We start from the raw sequence: 15,043 nt of genomic DNA, 5'->3' as shown, positions 1-15,043 counted from the left end.
TGTTTTTATCTTTACTTTGGAATAAGGTTATATAGTCGTACATTTCAAGGGTGATCTCACATTTATCATTTCATCAGTTGCACAGTATTTCAGAGTAACGAGTCAAAATAACTGAATTTGGTAAAAAATAGTATAAAACGGCTTTTGCGAGTTATATACACTCCAAAAATATTGTAGATCTTTTGAAGTTCAAAAATAATTGATTTTACAATCTTATCAATAAAAAATATCAGTTCGGTATTAATTGGAAACTTCTTCGTGAAAGTACATGAATGTAAAATGTAAAGGATATCTGTATTTACCTCTGGGGTGAAAACATATTTAATAAGTTATTTTGCTAGAGTAGTTTTTTTTATATAGTTTTACTAATAGATACATATTTTTTACTGCTCTTAGATTTCTGGCATGTTTAGAAAATCAATAATCTCAATTAACTCACTCAAAACATTTAATTCAGGAATTTAATATTTATATAAACATGAATAAGAAATTTGACATTAACTGTTGTTGCCAAATTACTGACCCAGCATTGAATTTAATTTAATTTAATATGATAATAACTTATACATTAATTTTCAAACGTTTTAAGTCATAAAGATTTATAAAAAAATATTTTTAAATAAGACACTTATGTTATGACAAATGATTCTTTAAAAAATACAACAATGTTTTTTTGTATGAATAAAACATACACTCTGAATATTAAAACATTTCTCATATGAAAATAGATTGTAAAAAAGTATGTATTGTTAAAGTCGATAGAATTGTATTATTAGAACCATTTAGCGTGAACCTTGCACACATTCTAGTTTGTAAAAAAAAACATAATGTGATTTATAAAACATGTTTTATAATTAAAATACATTGGGGTATTGGGTTCCATCACAAACTGCACCTTATTTATTTACGACTACATGGAAATTTTTCCAAGTAAGTAAAATTGTTAAGGGCCTTGAGGTAGTATTTTACAAAATCGGGGCTAAATAAATTTTAGAGTAAAAATATTAAAGCTTTTTTTTCAATGACATACAAAGACTGACTAGTATCTACTGATTTCTCCACAACTATGCACTGCAGAAAAATTTAAGCAAAGTTTGCATGCCATTTGATTTGAATGAGAGGAAGACTTAATATGTAATGTTGAAATCAGATTCCACATGAAGAGACCTTCTTCCCACAAACGGCGCTGGGGAACTCTTATAGAGGCTGCAAAGGTGGGCCGAGTTAGCCGGCTGATTGGGAGGAGCAGGTGTGTTGGCATATAGACTCATTACTCCTTGGACTTAGTACTTCAATCGGTAGAGCGACTCCGAGAATATCTCTCCATTTTCAGTAGGAACACAGTAAAACCAGCTCTGCCAGCGACAAAATTATAGCTAAACAAGAAACGGCCATTTACAAATACTATTCTGCACACCTGGCATTCTGCAATGATTACAGTTACCATGTTTCTACTCTAATTGCATCATAACAATGACAAAACAATCCTCACGGCTGTGTTTCTCCTTCTGTTTACGTTTTCAAATAATATTTTCAAGTAAATATTCCTTTTAAAAATGGTTTTGGAAAGCGAAACAATTGCCAAGAGAATAATTTTAAATTACTTTACATTTGTTTTAAAAATATTTAAAATGAATAAATGACAACATTTAAGTTTGCTTGCTGCAACATATCAACATGCCAACAATTTTTACTTAGAATCAGATGTAATTGATTAACTTTTCTGTTCCGGCGAGAGGTATCCAGAATACCCCGGTACAATTTTGTTTATAATCATCATACTAATTTCATACTTTGCATATTGGTGTTTAATAATGTATAAAGTATCTCTTGATTCTGATACTATTTTTCTGGATTATACCTAATACTATGGTTACTATGTTTTGACACATGACAAATCTAAAAAAACACTAAATAACAGATTATACTTGTACATACAGTGACGATACAATCCAACATAAAACGACTATTGGTAGTAAAACGTTTATATAGGTCCTATATACTCTAGGACATAAGTAAGTCCATGAATTTATAAAAAAAATAGTACATTTCAAATAGTATTTTGATCATTCTTAACCCTTCCTCCATGTTTGACTGATTTTCCATTGAGTATGTCTAATTATCTTTCGAGAATGTAGAATCTCTATCACTATACAATACTTATATTTTATATTTGTATTGTATGTATGATAAAATATTGATAAAGTAAATCTAAATATGTCATTTCTGTTATCCCAAAATCTAAGATAAAGTCTGGGTAAGCGCGTTTGGCTACTGTGTTGGAGGTCCCGGGTTCGATTTCCAGGAGGGTCGGGTGATTCTCACTCTCATATTTATTTCATATCACCCTGGGCTGATACAAAGAATGCAGGACTGATCAATTTGCCTTGATTTAGTCCCCTATATACTCGATTGGGCGTAGATAAGGGTCAAAAGAAGAGTAATCTTTCAAAATGATCTACCTTTATGTACTAAAGATTTTTTTTTAATACATATTAATCAATCATGCACTTTCTCATTTTACTAAAAGCACCAGCTTTCGTAACTAACCACCTTTTATCATTACTTTGTCCGTATATTATCATTAATTTGGTATTTTAACTTTGGTATTTTAACCCAAATTTATCAAACCTCTTTCTTATTACGCATATTACCTACACATATTCCGATTCCTACCATCGGTAGATACTAAATAATTTTTAAAAATAAACCCGTAACATGGTCCAGTGGATGCATATCACAAAAGTTCAACTACCAAATTACACAACTATTTTTCACCAAAATGTTTTTGAATGATGAATGAGTTTTACAAATATCAGTAATTATATACTTTTGTCAAAGCGCCTAATCTACAAAACAAAATTTTAAAGATGTAATTTATTTCCATGTAATGGCTTTTTTATTATCGCTTTATGTTTTTTAATGTTGTTTTATATTTAATAACCCCTATTATGTATAGTTTTGTAGAAAACTGGTTTTAAATTCATACAGAAATTTTGTTATAAGTACTTAGTAGTGGTAAATATCTTTTTATTTCCTTTTTTCATCCTTCAGTTGAACAACCTTAAATTAAGATATATGAAAACAATTATCAAATCCTTTTAATGTTGCATTCTATACATATTTTCTTTGTAAAAGAGCTTTTTATAGAGTAGGTATTCATACATATTTCCGATCACGGTGGCCAAATGTGTTTTATGACCATATTAGAGGCCAACACAGTTAGAAATGTTACTATGGTTATAGGTTTGACAAAGATAAAAATTTTAAAAAATTTTCAAGTGGCGATACATTTTTAAACAGATAAAATTGCTTTTTTTCTATGGTTTAAGAATTTGACTACTCTGTTTTTTATTGTTGCATTTTCAATAAGGTTGGCATTTTGTTGCTTGCTCAAGGGCAGCGTAATACAAAATAATAGTCCCAACTATTAAACACTGTTTACCCGCCTCTGAAATGTAGTGGTTAGCGCGCTTGGCTACCGTGCTGAAGATCCCGGTTCGATTCCCAGTGGGGTAAACAAAAAAGCGTTGATTTTTCACTCTATCATACCTTACTTGTACCTGAAGCGCAAGACTGATCACCATGCGTTTATGTAATTAACAATCACTCTCAACCATTGGGTGTGATTAAGAATTAAGTAAAATAATTGTCTGTTATTTTTGTGCATACACTCACAATCAATTTCAGATAATATGATCACACAGTTTGTGCCAACGCTTGTTATAAGTTTTCAGAAGGATTAAATCACTACCATAGGCGCCCCCAGGGGGGGCAAGGGGGAGCATTTGCCCCCCACCCTGGATTGATTGAAAATAGTAAAATTTTTGTAATATACATATATTGTGTTAAAAAACAAAATTGCTACAGCATGCCCTTCATTACTACAGTGTCCGTTTGTTCACTATACAAATACGCTACAGTAAATTAAAACTATTTTAAAACATTACTAAAAATATCATGCCCCCCCCTAGAAAATTTTCTGTGGGCACCCATGGACACTACGTTGAATCATTAGTTAGAATTTTTAAATATTTACCATATATAGAATTAAGTACATGTGAAGGTATAATGTTTATATTCCAGATCAGAAGACTCAGTTTGCAACTCCCATTGCAGACAGGGTTCTTCTCACAGTCACTCTAATAGTCCTCCGAGTGACAATACAGATTCACCGAGTGACTCCAATCGTAGTCTAGAAAGGTCTCAAGCTTCAAAGGCTAAGTTTGACTCAACGCAACCGAGTTCTGGACATCGATCACACTCTCATGGTCAGTGGAATTGTTATCTACTGTTATTTTTTAATAATCTATCTTTTATAATTAATAAATGGTCCATTTCGTAGGTATACTGGCCAAAAACATTAACTGTAAAATCCCTGTTTGAATAATCCCTGTTCTTTAAAGTTTTACCCTGTATAAACCCGCTATTTAACCTAAAGTAAAATTAACTTTTAAAACCACAGATATATATGACATTTACTACTTGCCAGTGTATTTTGCCAATTTATAGAACGTTGAAAACATCATAATATGCATAATTAAGTCAAAATTTCATATGTTTAAGTTAAAGTTTTTCGCTATTATACCCATGATTTGAGAGAGGTGTATTTTAAATTGTTAATTTAATGGAATAACGTTATGTCGTACTATTTTAAAATGCTTCTATCAATAAATGTAAAGGCTCTTTATAGGATAGCTTGCCAAAATCATTCAGTTCCAGGCTAGCAGTAGTCAGCATACCATATAAATAAATGAATTATTAACATTATTTGTATTTATAATGTGACTTAATCAATTTATATATGAATATTGACTGTTTTATATTGGGGATGGGTGAATTTAATTAGTTACAACAGATTGGTGTGATGAGATTGACAGTTTTAATTGTAGGACTAAAAACTATTCAAGTGACATTTTGTTATTATTGACAAAACATTTTTTTAACATATAAATATTTAATAAATAAAATGTTTTTAGATAAATAAAATAAATATTTTTAGTCCATAATTTTTTATAAAGAGATTGCACTGCCGTTCACCTTCACTTGACTCTCCGTTATTGCCAGGATATTTTTTTGTCTTACAGATACATACAATTTAAAAATTAATTATATTGTGTCTTTACTGGGTACTTAATATGTTTAATATTTTATTTGTTAGTACTTGTCTGTCATGAGTCATACAACCATAGATGACGTGGCTAAATGACACGATTTTTTGTTTCTATCTCCAGTTTTATCTTTTTACGGCTTTTTTTTTATAAATACTTTCGTTATTTAAAAAGTATTATGCAAGTAGCTTAAAGAGTTTCATTACCTACGTAATACTCGAAGTTTCTCTGACTGAATGTGATATTATATTTTATTTGTTTCTGTATTTTTAATCTTGTGGTTTCATGAATGTTTTCATCTAATGTATTTTTGTTGATTTGTGTGTCATTTAGCTAAGAGGTGTATGTATATCAGGATTGTTTTAGCATATAGTTATTTACTATCGTGATTCGTAATTTAGCTTTATTTTTAGATTCATAGTAACTAAACATTCATCAGGCGGACTACGCAATTTAAAATGTGAAAATTATCAAAATTATTTATTAAAAATATTAACTGGTTACATGACAGTTAAGTTTGGTTTATTAGGAATGAATGTAAGAGACATTTAACAATAAATCACTATTCTGTAAACAAAGCCCGTTGGGTGCGGGATGCAGGGAAGTAAGTGCACTTGACTTTTTCGGGAAAGGGTGTCGCCGCGTGGATGAATGTTTAGTTATCTAGGGTTAAATATGTAAATATGTATATTACATCATATAGATATTGTTAAATGTAATGTGAACATTGTTTGACCTTTCTAAATAATACTTTCCAGGGATCAGTGCGTTGGTAGCCCTCAAGAAAAAACGGAAAAAGTTTTCAGATTCACGTAACGCCAGTCCTGATCCTCCTCCACTCAATCCACAACCAAACAAAAAGGTCAACCTTATATTATTCATACATTCTCCTGAATCCTTTACCATTTCATACAAAAGGAAACTAACTATCAGCTAGCGCGCTTACATATATAACGTTTGAGAGCAAGAAAAAAGCTGGGCGAAAACTACATCAAAAAGATAACGCATCATATACTGTATATAGTGTAGATAAGTTTAAATTTTGTATATTGTAAATTTTTTTTTTACCGATATCTTAACATAGAAGGTGGTTAAATATAACTTCCAAAATTTGAGTAGTATGGTAGTCAATCATGGGTAATTTACATGTGTATAAAGCTATCACTTAAACCAGCTTATGACAAGTTATAATCCCTGCCCAGACTTCCATATTCTTCTTCGTCTATGTTGAGATAACAATAAATAAAAAATCTTGAAATAATTAACTCCTGAATTTGTGAACAAAGATTTGTTTGAAAGAAGACCCTTGTTTAATGCAATGATTAATTATTTAATATTTTATAATGCCATATCACCAAAGTCACAATTATGAATGAATCACAATATATTTTATTATTCACTGTGCAATCAATACATGATATTCTATCCATATAGAAGCCGTTAAAATTTCAACATGTTAAATGAAGTCCCAGATTTAATACCAGGTAGAACAACAAGAATTTTGGTTTTTTATTGTAACTACAGACAGTTGTAGAATTCCATGTTGAATTGTTGGGTAATATATCCAAAATTAAACACGGTTAATGGATTGAATTCCACTAACACTCATGTGTTTGATAATGTCCTAATAAGACAAAACGCGTCACATATCATGTATGTAAATAAAGTAGAAATCAATCCAGAAATTTTCACGGTTAACTGTGTTTAATTTTGGATATATTACCCAACAAGAATGTTGGCTTATTTTCACTTAATTTACATTTTTTATTCTTACTCCTTTTCTGACCCAGATTGTAGGTGTCGATAGCGACACCTACAATCACTTATAAGGATAATCAATCAAAACCCTGTAATAATCAGTAAAATTACCTCAACAATCATATGTAGTATTAAAAAAAGTAAATTGGATAGCAAACTAATTTTATCTCCTTCTAAAACAGATATTGAAGAGAGCGTGCAGTGTTCCTATCCGAGTGGCGGATACAATACATACAGCGCATAGTACATGTCAAGACTCTTCTGAAGTTACTAAACAACCTGGTAGGATAAAATACTCATTCATTATTAAAACAACATCGTAAATATTAATTACTGTATTTTCAGTATTCAAAATTGTATACATTTTATTTATCATCAATTTAATAAATTCAAGCATTCCAATACATCAGAATACTTCTGATTTTTCAACAGAAAGACATTTTAGAGGCTTATCACTAATATCATCAATAATTAATATTATCATTAATATCAGTAAACTTTGCAATTCGTCCACCTCCGTAGTGTAATGGTCAGCACTCTCGGCTACCGTTCTGGGGGTCCCGGGTTCGATTCCCAGGAGGTGATTAAATAAATATAAGTGGTTTTTTCACGCTAATATCTATTTAATATTACCCTGGACTGGTACCCAAAGCGGAGGGCTGATCACCTTTCCTTCATGTTTTAACGATCAAGATAACACTGCGTTTATATGATGCAGTGCCCTATGCACCATTGGGGTGCGGATAAGGGTTTGAAGAAGAAGAAATAGTTGCAGTAACATGTTCTTGATACAAGAAGTCGGAACTCTATATTATATTGTGACATCAATTTTATCAATATTTAAATTTAATCTGTAAAATATTTAAATTTATTTATCAATATTTAAATTTAATCTGTAAAATCTCAATACAAAATACCAATAACTATTACAAGAAGACATTGGAAGCTTTCATCATATTCCTGGATCCGACACTGTAGCAGGAATGCTAGGTAACGCTTTCAAATCAATTTATTTGTGAACTAAGTAGAAAAATATTAAAAAATGTTAAAATTTTGTCCTGATTTTACCGTGAATTCCATTTAATAGCTTTCAATGTAATATTACAGAGAGACAAGGGATAACACCGTCCACAACAGAGGAGAGCGTTGCAGGAAAGAGAGAAACTGATTCAAGAAAAAAGCCCACAGAAACTAAACCTGCCGGAAGTTCTTTAGAGCCACTTTTAACATCGTTAGATGAGTCTCCTTATAAGGTAAACATAATAACATAAACTAATCTTTTTTTAAATAATAAATTTTAAATTCAAGTTCGTACTTGAAGTTCATCATCCAATAAAATATGATCCAAATTAAAATCTTCAGTAAATGAGGTATTCCGCGATATTCACAATAAAACTATCAACAATTTTATAAAATCACACTGTTTTGTCTATTGTCAAAAGTTTAAGTCCATACTTAAGTTATTAAGAGACAATTTTCAAATTTCTGGCCGGGTAAATGTATTTTCACTGTAAGATAGCAGATTCAAATTATTCATACAGTAAAACCCCTCTATTATGTCACCTTTGGGACTAGGGTATGGTCGGAATGCAAAAAAGGTTCGATTATCAGTAAAAATAAAAAATATAGATTTACAATAAAACAAACAATCTCTGAACTTGAAAATGACTATGTATTGTTCTCTTAACCGCACAAAAGCTGTATAATTATTGAAAAAGAGCAAAAAAATACATATTTAATAATACATGTATATTAAAATTGAAGCGAGCCTATAGTTTTAAATTAATTTAAAAAAAGTCAATTATAGTCAGTTAGAGCACGGTTGGATCAACCAAAGTGGCGGACCAGGGCCTAGGGCGGACAAAAGGGGTTCTGCTGAAAATGTGATTTTGATCAAATGAGTTTATTTATTTTACAGGGCCACCGAAATGGTAAGATCGTCGTGTTACCGCGGCTTCCCGGAATTATTCCTCTAAGCGGACACACACAACCATCGGGATGGCTCTAACCAACCCTCCCGGACATTGCTGTTGGCTTGACGACCGAGTGAACTGAACTTCCATAACTAACTCAGTGACTGATAATATGCACAACTTGTTTACATAGTATGTAAATATATGATAATGAAATTGTGTTTCGGTGTTTGTTATAAATAGATATTGTAGTGAACAAAAAACAATATTTATGGCGTAAATATATTTAGTTAGCATGAAAAATTATTGAAAGATACATATTTGAATATGTTTTAAAGATACAATCGAGTTATATCAATATGAATTTATAATGTAAGGTTATAAACATTTATTTGTATATTTTGCAGAGCAGGGTGAATCAACGCCTATATTTTAAAGAACCAACTATTGTATAAAAATATATGTCTAATGTTAAGGATATTTTATAATCCAGCCAATTAATCAGATTCAGTTTTCAAATAATATAAAAAGTACAGTATCTTTGTATGTTATATTATAAAAACCCTATTCCATATTCTATTTTAAAGAAATATCCAATGTAGAAAAACATTATTTGTCAGTCCATTTTGCTTGCCTATTTGATATTATAAATTTACAAATGGGTTGTTGCTTTCTTAATATACAAGTTTGTACTAGTAATGTACATGTTCTATATCTCTATATGGGGGTGAGGGGTACGAATGCAAAGTAATTAATCTTTTCAGGTTATGTTCGATAATAGCTGTAAAATTTGTGGATATAATAAATGACAAAAGATCATTGAAATTGGGATAATTAAAGCTACTTTAAAAACTTTTTGAATATTCAAGACAAGGGTAAAAAAGATGATTGTTTTTGAGTACTGCAAATAATTATTGCAAAGAGAAACTTTTGCTTTTATACCCCTCATATGATAAAAAAATTACATAAAAAATTGCTAATTTGTTTCAATTACGTTTAACATGTTTGTAATTGTTCAATTATGTTAGAAGAATGAATATTATTTATTTTTAAATATAATTTTTTCCCAGAATTATGTCACAGTATTCTAATTCAAAATATGTGTATCGTAGCTACATATTTGGGACCAACAAAAAAATATATAACACCATCCAAAGTAAAATGATATGAAAAATATTTCCATATGTACTATTTACTCCTAATGCGGCAGATGAAACTAATTTCAATATGTAGGTACTGCAGATGATTTATTTTTATCTGTTTAATTAAGTGAATATAAAATATCTAAAACAACCCAGACTTATTCAACAACTCATGAAAATTTACATGCTGATTTTTACAGCCATTACCCAATAATAATTATAGTAAAAAAAATCAAAAGCATTGAACATTTACATTTTCACAAATAAAAAAAATACCCATTTGCAGTTTAAGGCCTTAAAAATTTCTAGTTTAAGGAAAGGAGAATGTATAGTAACTCTAATTTAGGAATACTAAAATTTATCACAGTTACATGTCATGTTTCGAAGCACAATGAGTAGTCATTTTGATATAACATATGTATATTTGTTGTCTAACATTCTATTCCAACCCTAATCAATCAATGTACAGAAGCGAAACATAGAGCTACCAAAAGTAGAAAAAATGCGGACTGATATGGAAGACACAAAGCCTGCTTGCCGAGATAGTGGTTTGGCGTTCTATTCTGTCCACCAATCCTTGCAAAAAAGTACCATGATAGTTATTTAGTTAGTTATATACTTCAATGTTTGTTAAATGAGATAAAAATGTTTAAGTTTAAGTATCGTAAGTCGGTTTGTCGGTAAAAACAATATCTATGTGATGATACAGGTATAAAGCTAGTTTGGCATTCGATCCATTCTGCCTACGCCTCAAGGCGAAAATATATTACTTTATAACTAACTAACTTTGTGATTTTCCATTTAAGAAATAATTTGGTTATAAAACCACCACACATCTAAACTATAACTAAAGTTATAATAAGATATATAGTGATTTTACAACAAAGTTACTTGATAATATTTTATTTTCTTTTTAGTCATGTAAAAGTAATATCACTGATTTCTTGGCTGGATTAACCTTATTATGTACAACAATGTTATTGAAACATACCGCTAATTACCCTCACTTTTCTCCTAGGAAAAATATTATTCGTTTATCCGAAAACAGGGACTTAAAAATTATCTAAGGAAAAATAATTATAAGACCAAATGACTATTAGTTTCAGATATACAATAATAAATTCTATGAAGGAAATTTAATTTGGTGATGACATCTTTGTCGAGATTGCATTAATTTTGCCTACAGTATTATATTTATGATTGAACTATTATGATTGAACTATTGATTGAAATATTAAACCCTTATTCTGCTATTTAGCAGAAATACCCAGTCTTACTGAATTTCATATTCAAAAACAAATAGCCCCATTTACTTAGCACTTTTTGATCTGGCATTCCTCAAACAATTTTTGAATTGGTGTAATATTTCAGACCCTTGAAAATTTATCAATGGTGTTAACATTTAACCATGTGAAAAAAATAGTAGGAAAAGTATCTTCAAAAATATTTCCTGAAAATTTCATGTGCCGTAAAACGTTTATTTGCAAGTATATATGCTAAATAAAAGGCTGTTTTTGCAGACCAATCTTAAAAACATGATTTTTGTAAATTAAATTTAATGTAAAAACTTCGTCCAGTACTCTTACTTGTGAAAATAGTACTATTATTTACATATAAAAAGAAACAATATTTTGAAATATTAGAAAATTCTCTGGATGGGGAAATTATCTAACAATTTTATGGCATATTTATTCTAATAGGAATGAATTCTGGAATAATTTTCTTTTTATGTTTCTGCAACGTAAAATATAATTTTATTTTTATGGCCATTACATATCATATTATCTAGCATTAACAAAACATAAATCATTAAAAAAATTTAAAAATATAATTGAGAAAATCAATTTTTAAACTAATCACAGAATTGTAAAAAAAAAATTTTTTTTTCAAATAATGACACAAAGTTCTGCATCTATTATATGTGATTAATCCTTCCCGAAAACAAAGCATGTATACGACTATAGATTTTACATCCATCTTCTTCTTCTTCCTGTGCCGTGTCAGCAATCACTCTGGCGAAGGCTTCTCTGTCTTGCGTGACCCGGAACAGCTCCCCCACATGTCTTATCCCGGTCCAATCCCTTATATTGCACAGCCAAGATGTTTGTCTTCTGCTAGGACCACGCTGCCCCTCAATTTTACTCATCAATACCATTTGAACCTAACTGTACCTCTTTCTATGCAGGATGTGACCCAGATATGAAAATTTTTCGGATGTTTAATTCTTTTAGCAGTTGTCTACTGCAATTGGCTCTCCTCAAAACCTCCAAGTTGGTGAATAAATCTGTCCACGGTATGCGAAGCATTCGTCTGTACAACCATTAGAGCATTAGAGATGTGGTCATCTCTAATGCTTCCAACCAGTTCATAGCGTGAACTTTCAGAGTCCCAGTCTAATTTACATCCATAGGGCATTTGTCCACTACACGAAATTACACGGAATGTTACCGTCCGGCACGTCAGTTAGCGTTTTTAAACGACGATTGGCTTGTGCTTTTGTCCATATTTTTTCGGATCGATGCTCTTGATCGGTGCGTGAACACGTTGCGCGTAAATTCAATCACGCTAAACTGTCGTAGTCGCTTTCATTTTTCAAAACCGGACTGCCGGACGGTCAAATTCCGGGTAGTGGACAATCGCGCATACTGTGTGTAAATGTCATTTTATAGGTAATTAGAAATATCCGTATTTAAAACTAATTCAGAAAATTCATTGGAGACGTTAAAAAAACATACCACCCTATTTTTTTTTTAAGAGTCTATTTCTAAGTCGAAACAAAACTTTTTCAGCAAAGTGTTTTACCAATAAAATAACGGCATGCACCTTAACTGTAAATATTTATTAAAAATAAACTTTCATTGTTGTGTAAAATTGAGTCAGATTCTAAATGAATACTCGAGAATTTATTATTGTGTAACTAATGCCTCCGTAGTGAAATGGTCAGCACGCTCGGCTACCATACTGGAGGTCCCGGGTTCGATTCCTAGGGGGGGTCAAATAAATATTTGTGATTTTTTCACTGTAATATTTATTCAATATAACCCTGGACTGGTACCTGAAGCGGAGGGCTGATCACCTTACTTTCATGTGTTAATGATCAAGATAACACTGCGTTTATATGATGCAGTGCCCTATGCACCATTGGGTGCGGATAAGGGTTAAAAAAAAAAAAATAATAATGACAACTATACAACGTTAAAATAAATTTCAACCACTTCATACTCAAATATCGCTCACTCCTTTCAAGAACGTCATAAATCAAAATACTCGATTTTTCAGGAGAATGTTTTTAAAGTTTGAAAATATAATACAATGTATTAAAAATAAATATCAAGCCACTTACTGAAATTTTTACTGTGCAACATATCTTTTTAGGTAAAACATGAAGGTTTTTTTCCCATTTGAAAAATATTAAGTTTATTTAAAAAAATAATTAAACAATACCTTTTCTTCAAAATGCAAAAACAACACTTTCTGCCCTGTAGCGGGTGAATATTAAGTTAAAAATATGCCTTTTTTCTGGGAAATAGTACATTTTCTGGGCATTCCGAAAATATGCACAACTGAAAATTGACGTTTTTTGATTTATGACGTTCTTGAAAGGAGTGAGCGATATGTAGTGTAAACTTACTCAATGTGTTCATTGAATAAATGTTCCAGAATAAATCTTCTTGTTACATTATGCTGTGTCCAAAATTGCATGTTTGTAATAAAAGATGTGTATTGAATGTTTATTAAAACATGATTATGTATGTGAAATACCTTAAATATAATAATTGTAATCACAGCTATCACCACACAGCTTTTCTCCCTTTTTAAAATTTGTGATGACCGACGCCCGAGTCAAGATAAAAGTAAATAAAAAGCATTTTATAAAATAATTATATTTTAATCATAAACAATTTATAAAGGTAGGTGTATATCCTATGTCACAATTAAAAATATATATATATATATATATATATATATATATATATATATATAATTTGTACATAATGATCAATAAAGTTTATACATAAAAAATGTACTTTTATTTATAAAATTGTACTAATATATTTAATTTTACTATATTTACTAATCTCTAGTAAACAGATAATTTTAAGACGTTTGACAAACCAAGGAAGAATATATTGTAGTAATATAACAAACACACTTTAATACCTGTCATATTGTTCTTATCGTCCGCCTCCGTAGTGTAATGGTCAGCACGCTCGGCTACCGTTCCGGAGGTCCCGGGTTCGATTCCCAAGGGGGGTAAAATAAATATTAGTGATTTTTTCACTCTAATATTTATTCAATATTACCCTGGACTGGTACCTGAAGCGGAGGGCTGATCACCTTTCCTTCATGTGTAAACGATCAAGATAACACTGCGTTTATATGACGCAGTGCCCTATGCACCATTGGGGTGCGGATAAGGGTTTTATTATTATTTTATTATTATTGTTCTTACTTAAAAAAATTATAGAAAATAAATACTACTAATACTTATAATTAATATAGACTAGATTCTTGGCCGCCTCCATAATGTAGTGGTAAGCTCATTTGGCCACCATGATAAATAACAAAAAAAGGGTAATTTCCTCTATTATATTTATTCAATATCACCTTGGATTGGTACAAAAATCGCACATTGCCTTCATGCAATTAACAATAAAAATTGCATTGACATAAGCAGTGCCCTATGCACCATTGAGTGTGGATAAGGGTTAGAAGAAGAAGATACTTGGCCAAACTTGTAAGGGTGGCCAAACTTTTAGGTGGTAGGGATAACTCATTTGGTGCCTTAAGTACACACACATTTGTTTGCGATTATTAAAATAAATGCTGTCAGATGGGATAAATTGCATAAAGATTGCAAATCCAACCACATTGTATGAGAGGGCTTGCCACTTTTATCATATCAATATCATAGAAGGATTTAAAATAAATTGTAAGGGAAGAGCTAGGACAGTCGGTAGTTCCCGATTTTACTGGGTCAATACCCCACCGGATCTTGGATGTATATTGCAATGTGATTCATATTGCTGACAAGATATTATACCAAGTGCTAATGGCATACAAAACAATAATGATAAAAACCCTATCTATATATAGTCATAATTCTAAGACAGTAAAT

General features: G+C 30.7%; 1 protein-coding gene across 1 annotated transcript in view; it reads left to right on the top strand.

Annotated features, from left to right (window-relative positions):
- The window catches only part of Trpgamma (Transient receptor potential cation channel gamma), an 89,201-nt gene extending 78,078 nt beyond the window's left edge, over nucleotides 1-11,123 (top strand). The window contains exons 18-23 of the mRNA XM_088269724.1: nucleotides 1,151-1,249; nucleotides 4,087-4,271; nucleotides 5,870-5,973; nucleotides 7,052-7,151; nucleotides 7,977-8,122; nucleotides 8,788-11,123. Of these exons, the coding sequence (XP_088125850.1) occupies nucleotides 1,151-1,249; nucleotides 4,087-4,271; nucleotides 5,870-5,973; nucleotides 7,052-7,151; nucleotides 7,977-8,122; nucleotides 8,788-8,877 (724 nt within the window). The 3' untranslated portion in view covers nucleotides 8,878-11,123. The remainder of the gene's footprint in view (nucleotides 1-1,150; nucleotides 1,250-4,086; nucleotides 4,272-5,869; nucleotides 5,974-7,051; nucleotides 7,152-7,976; nucleotides 8,123-8,787) is intronic.
- Nucleotides 11,124-15,043: the final 3,920 nt, after the last annotated feature.

Source organism: Brachycentrus maculatus, unplaced genomic scaffold (assembly GCF_059751285.1).
Source record: "Brachycentrus maculatus isolate JH-2025_06_01 unplaced genomic scaffold, ASM5975128v1 h1tg000361l, whole genome shotgun sequence".
NCBI lineage: Eukaryota > Metazoa > Arthropoda > Insecta > Trichoptera > Brachycentridae > Brachycentrus > Brachycentrus maculatus.
This window is presented reverse-complemented; position numbering and strand designations above follow the sequence as displayed.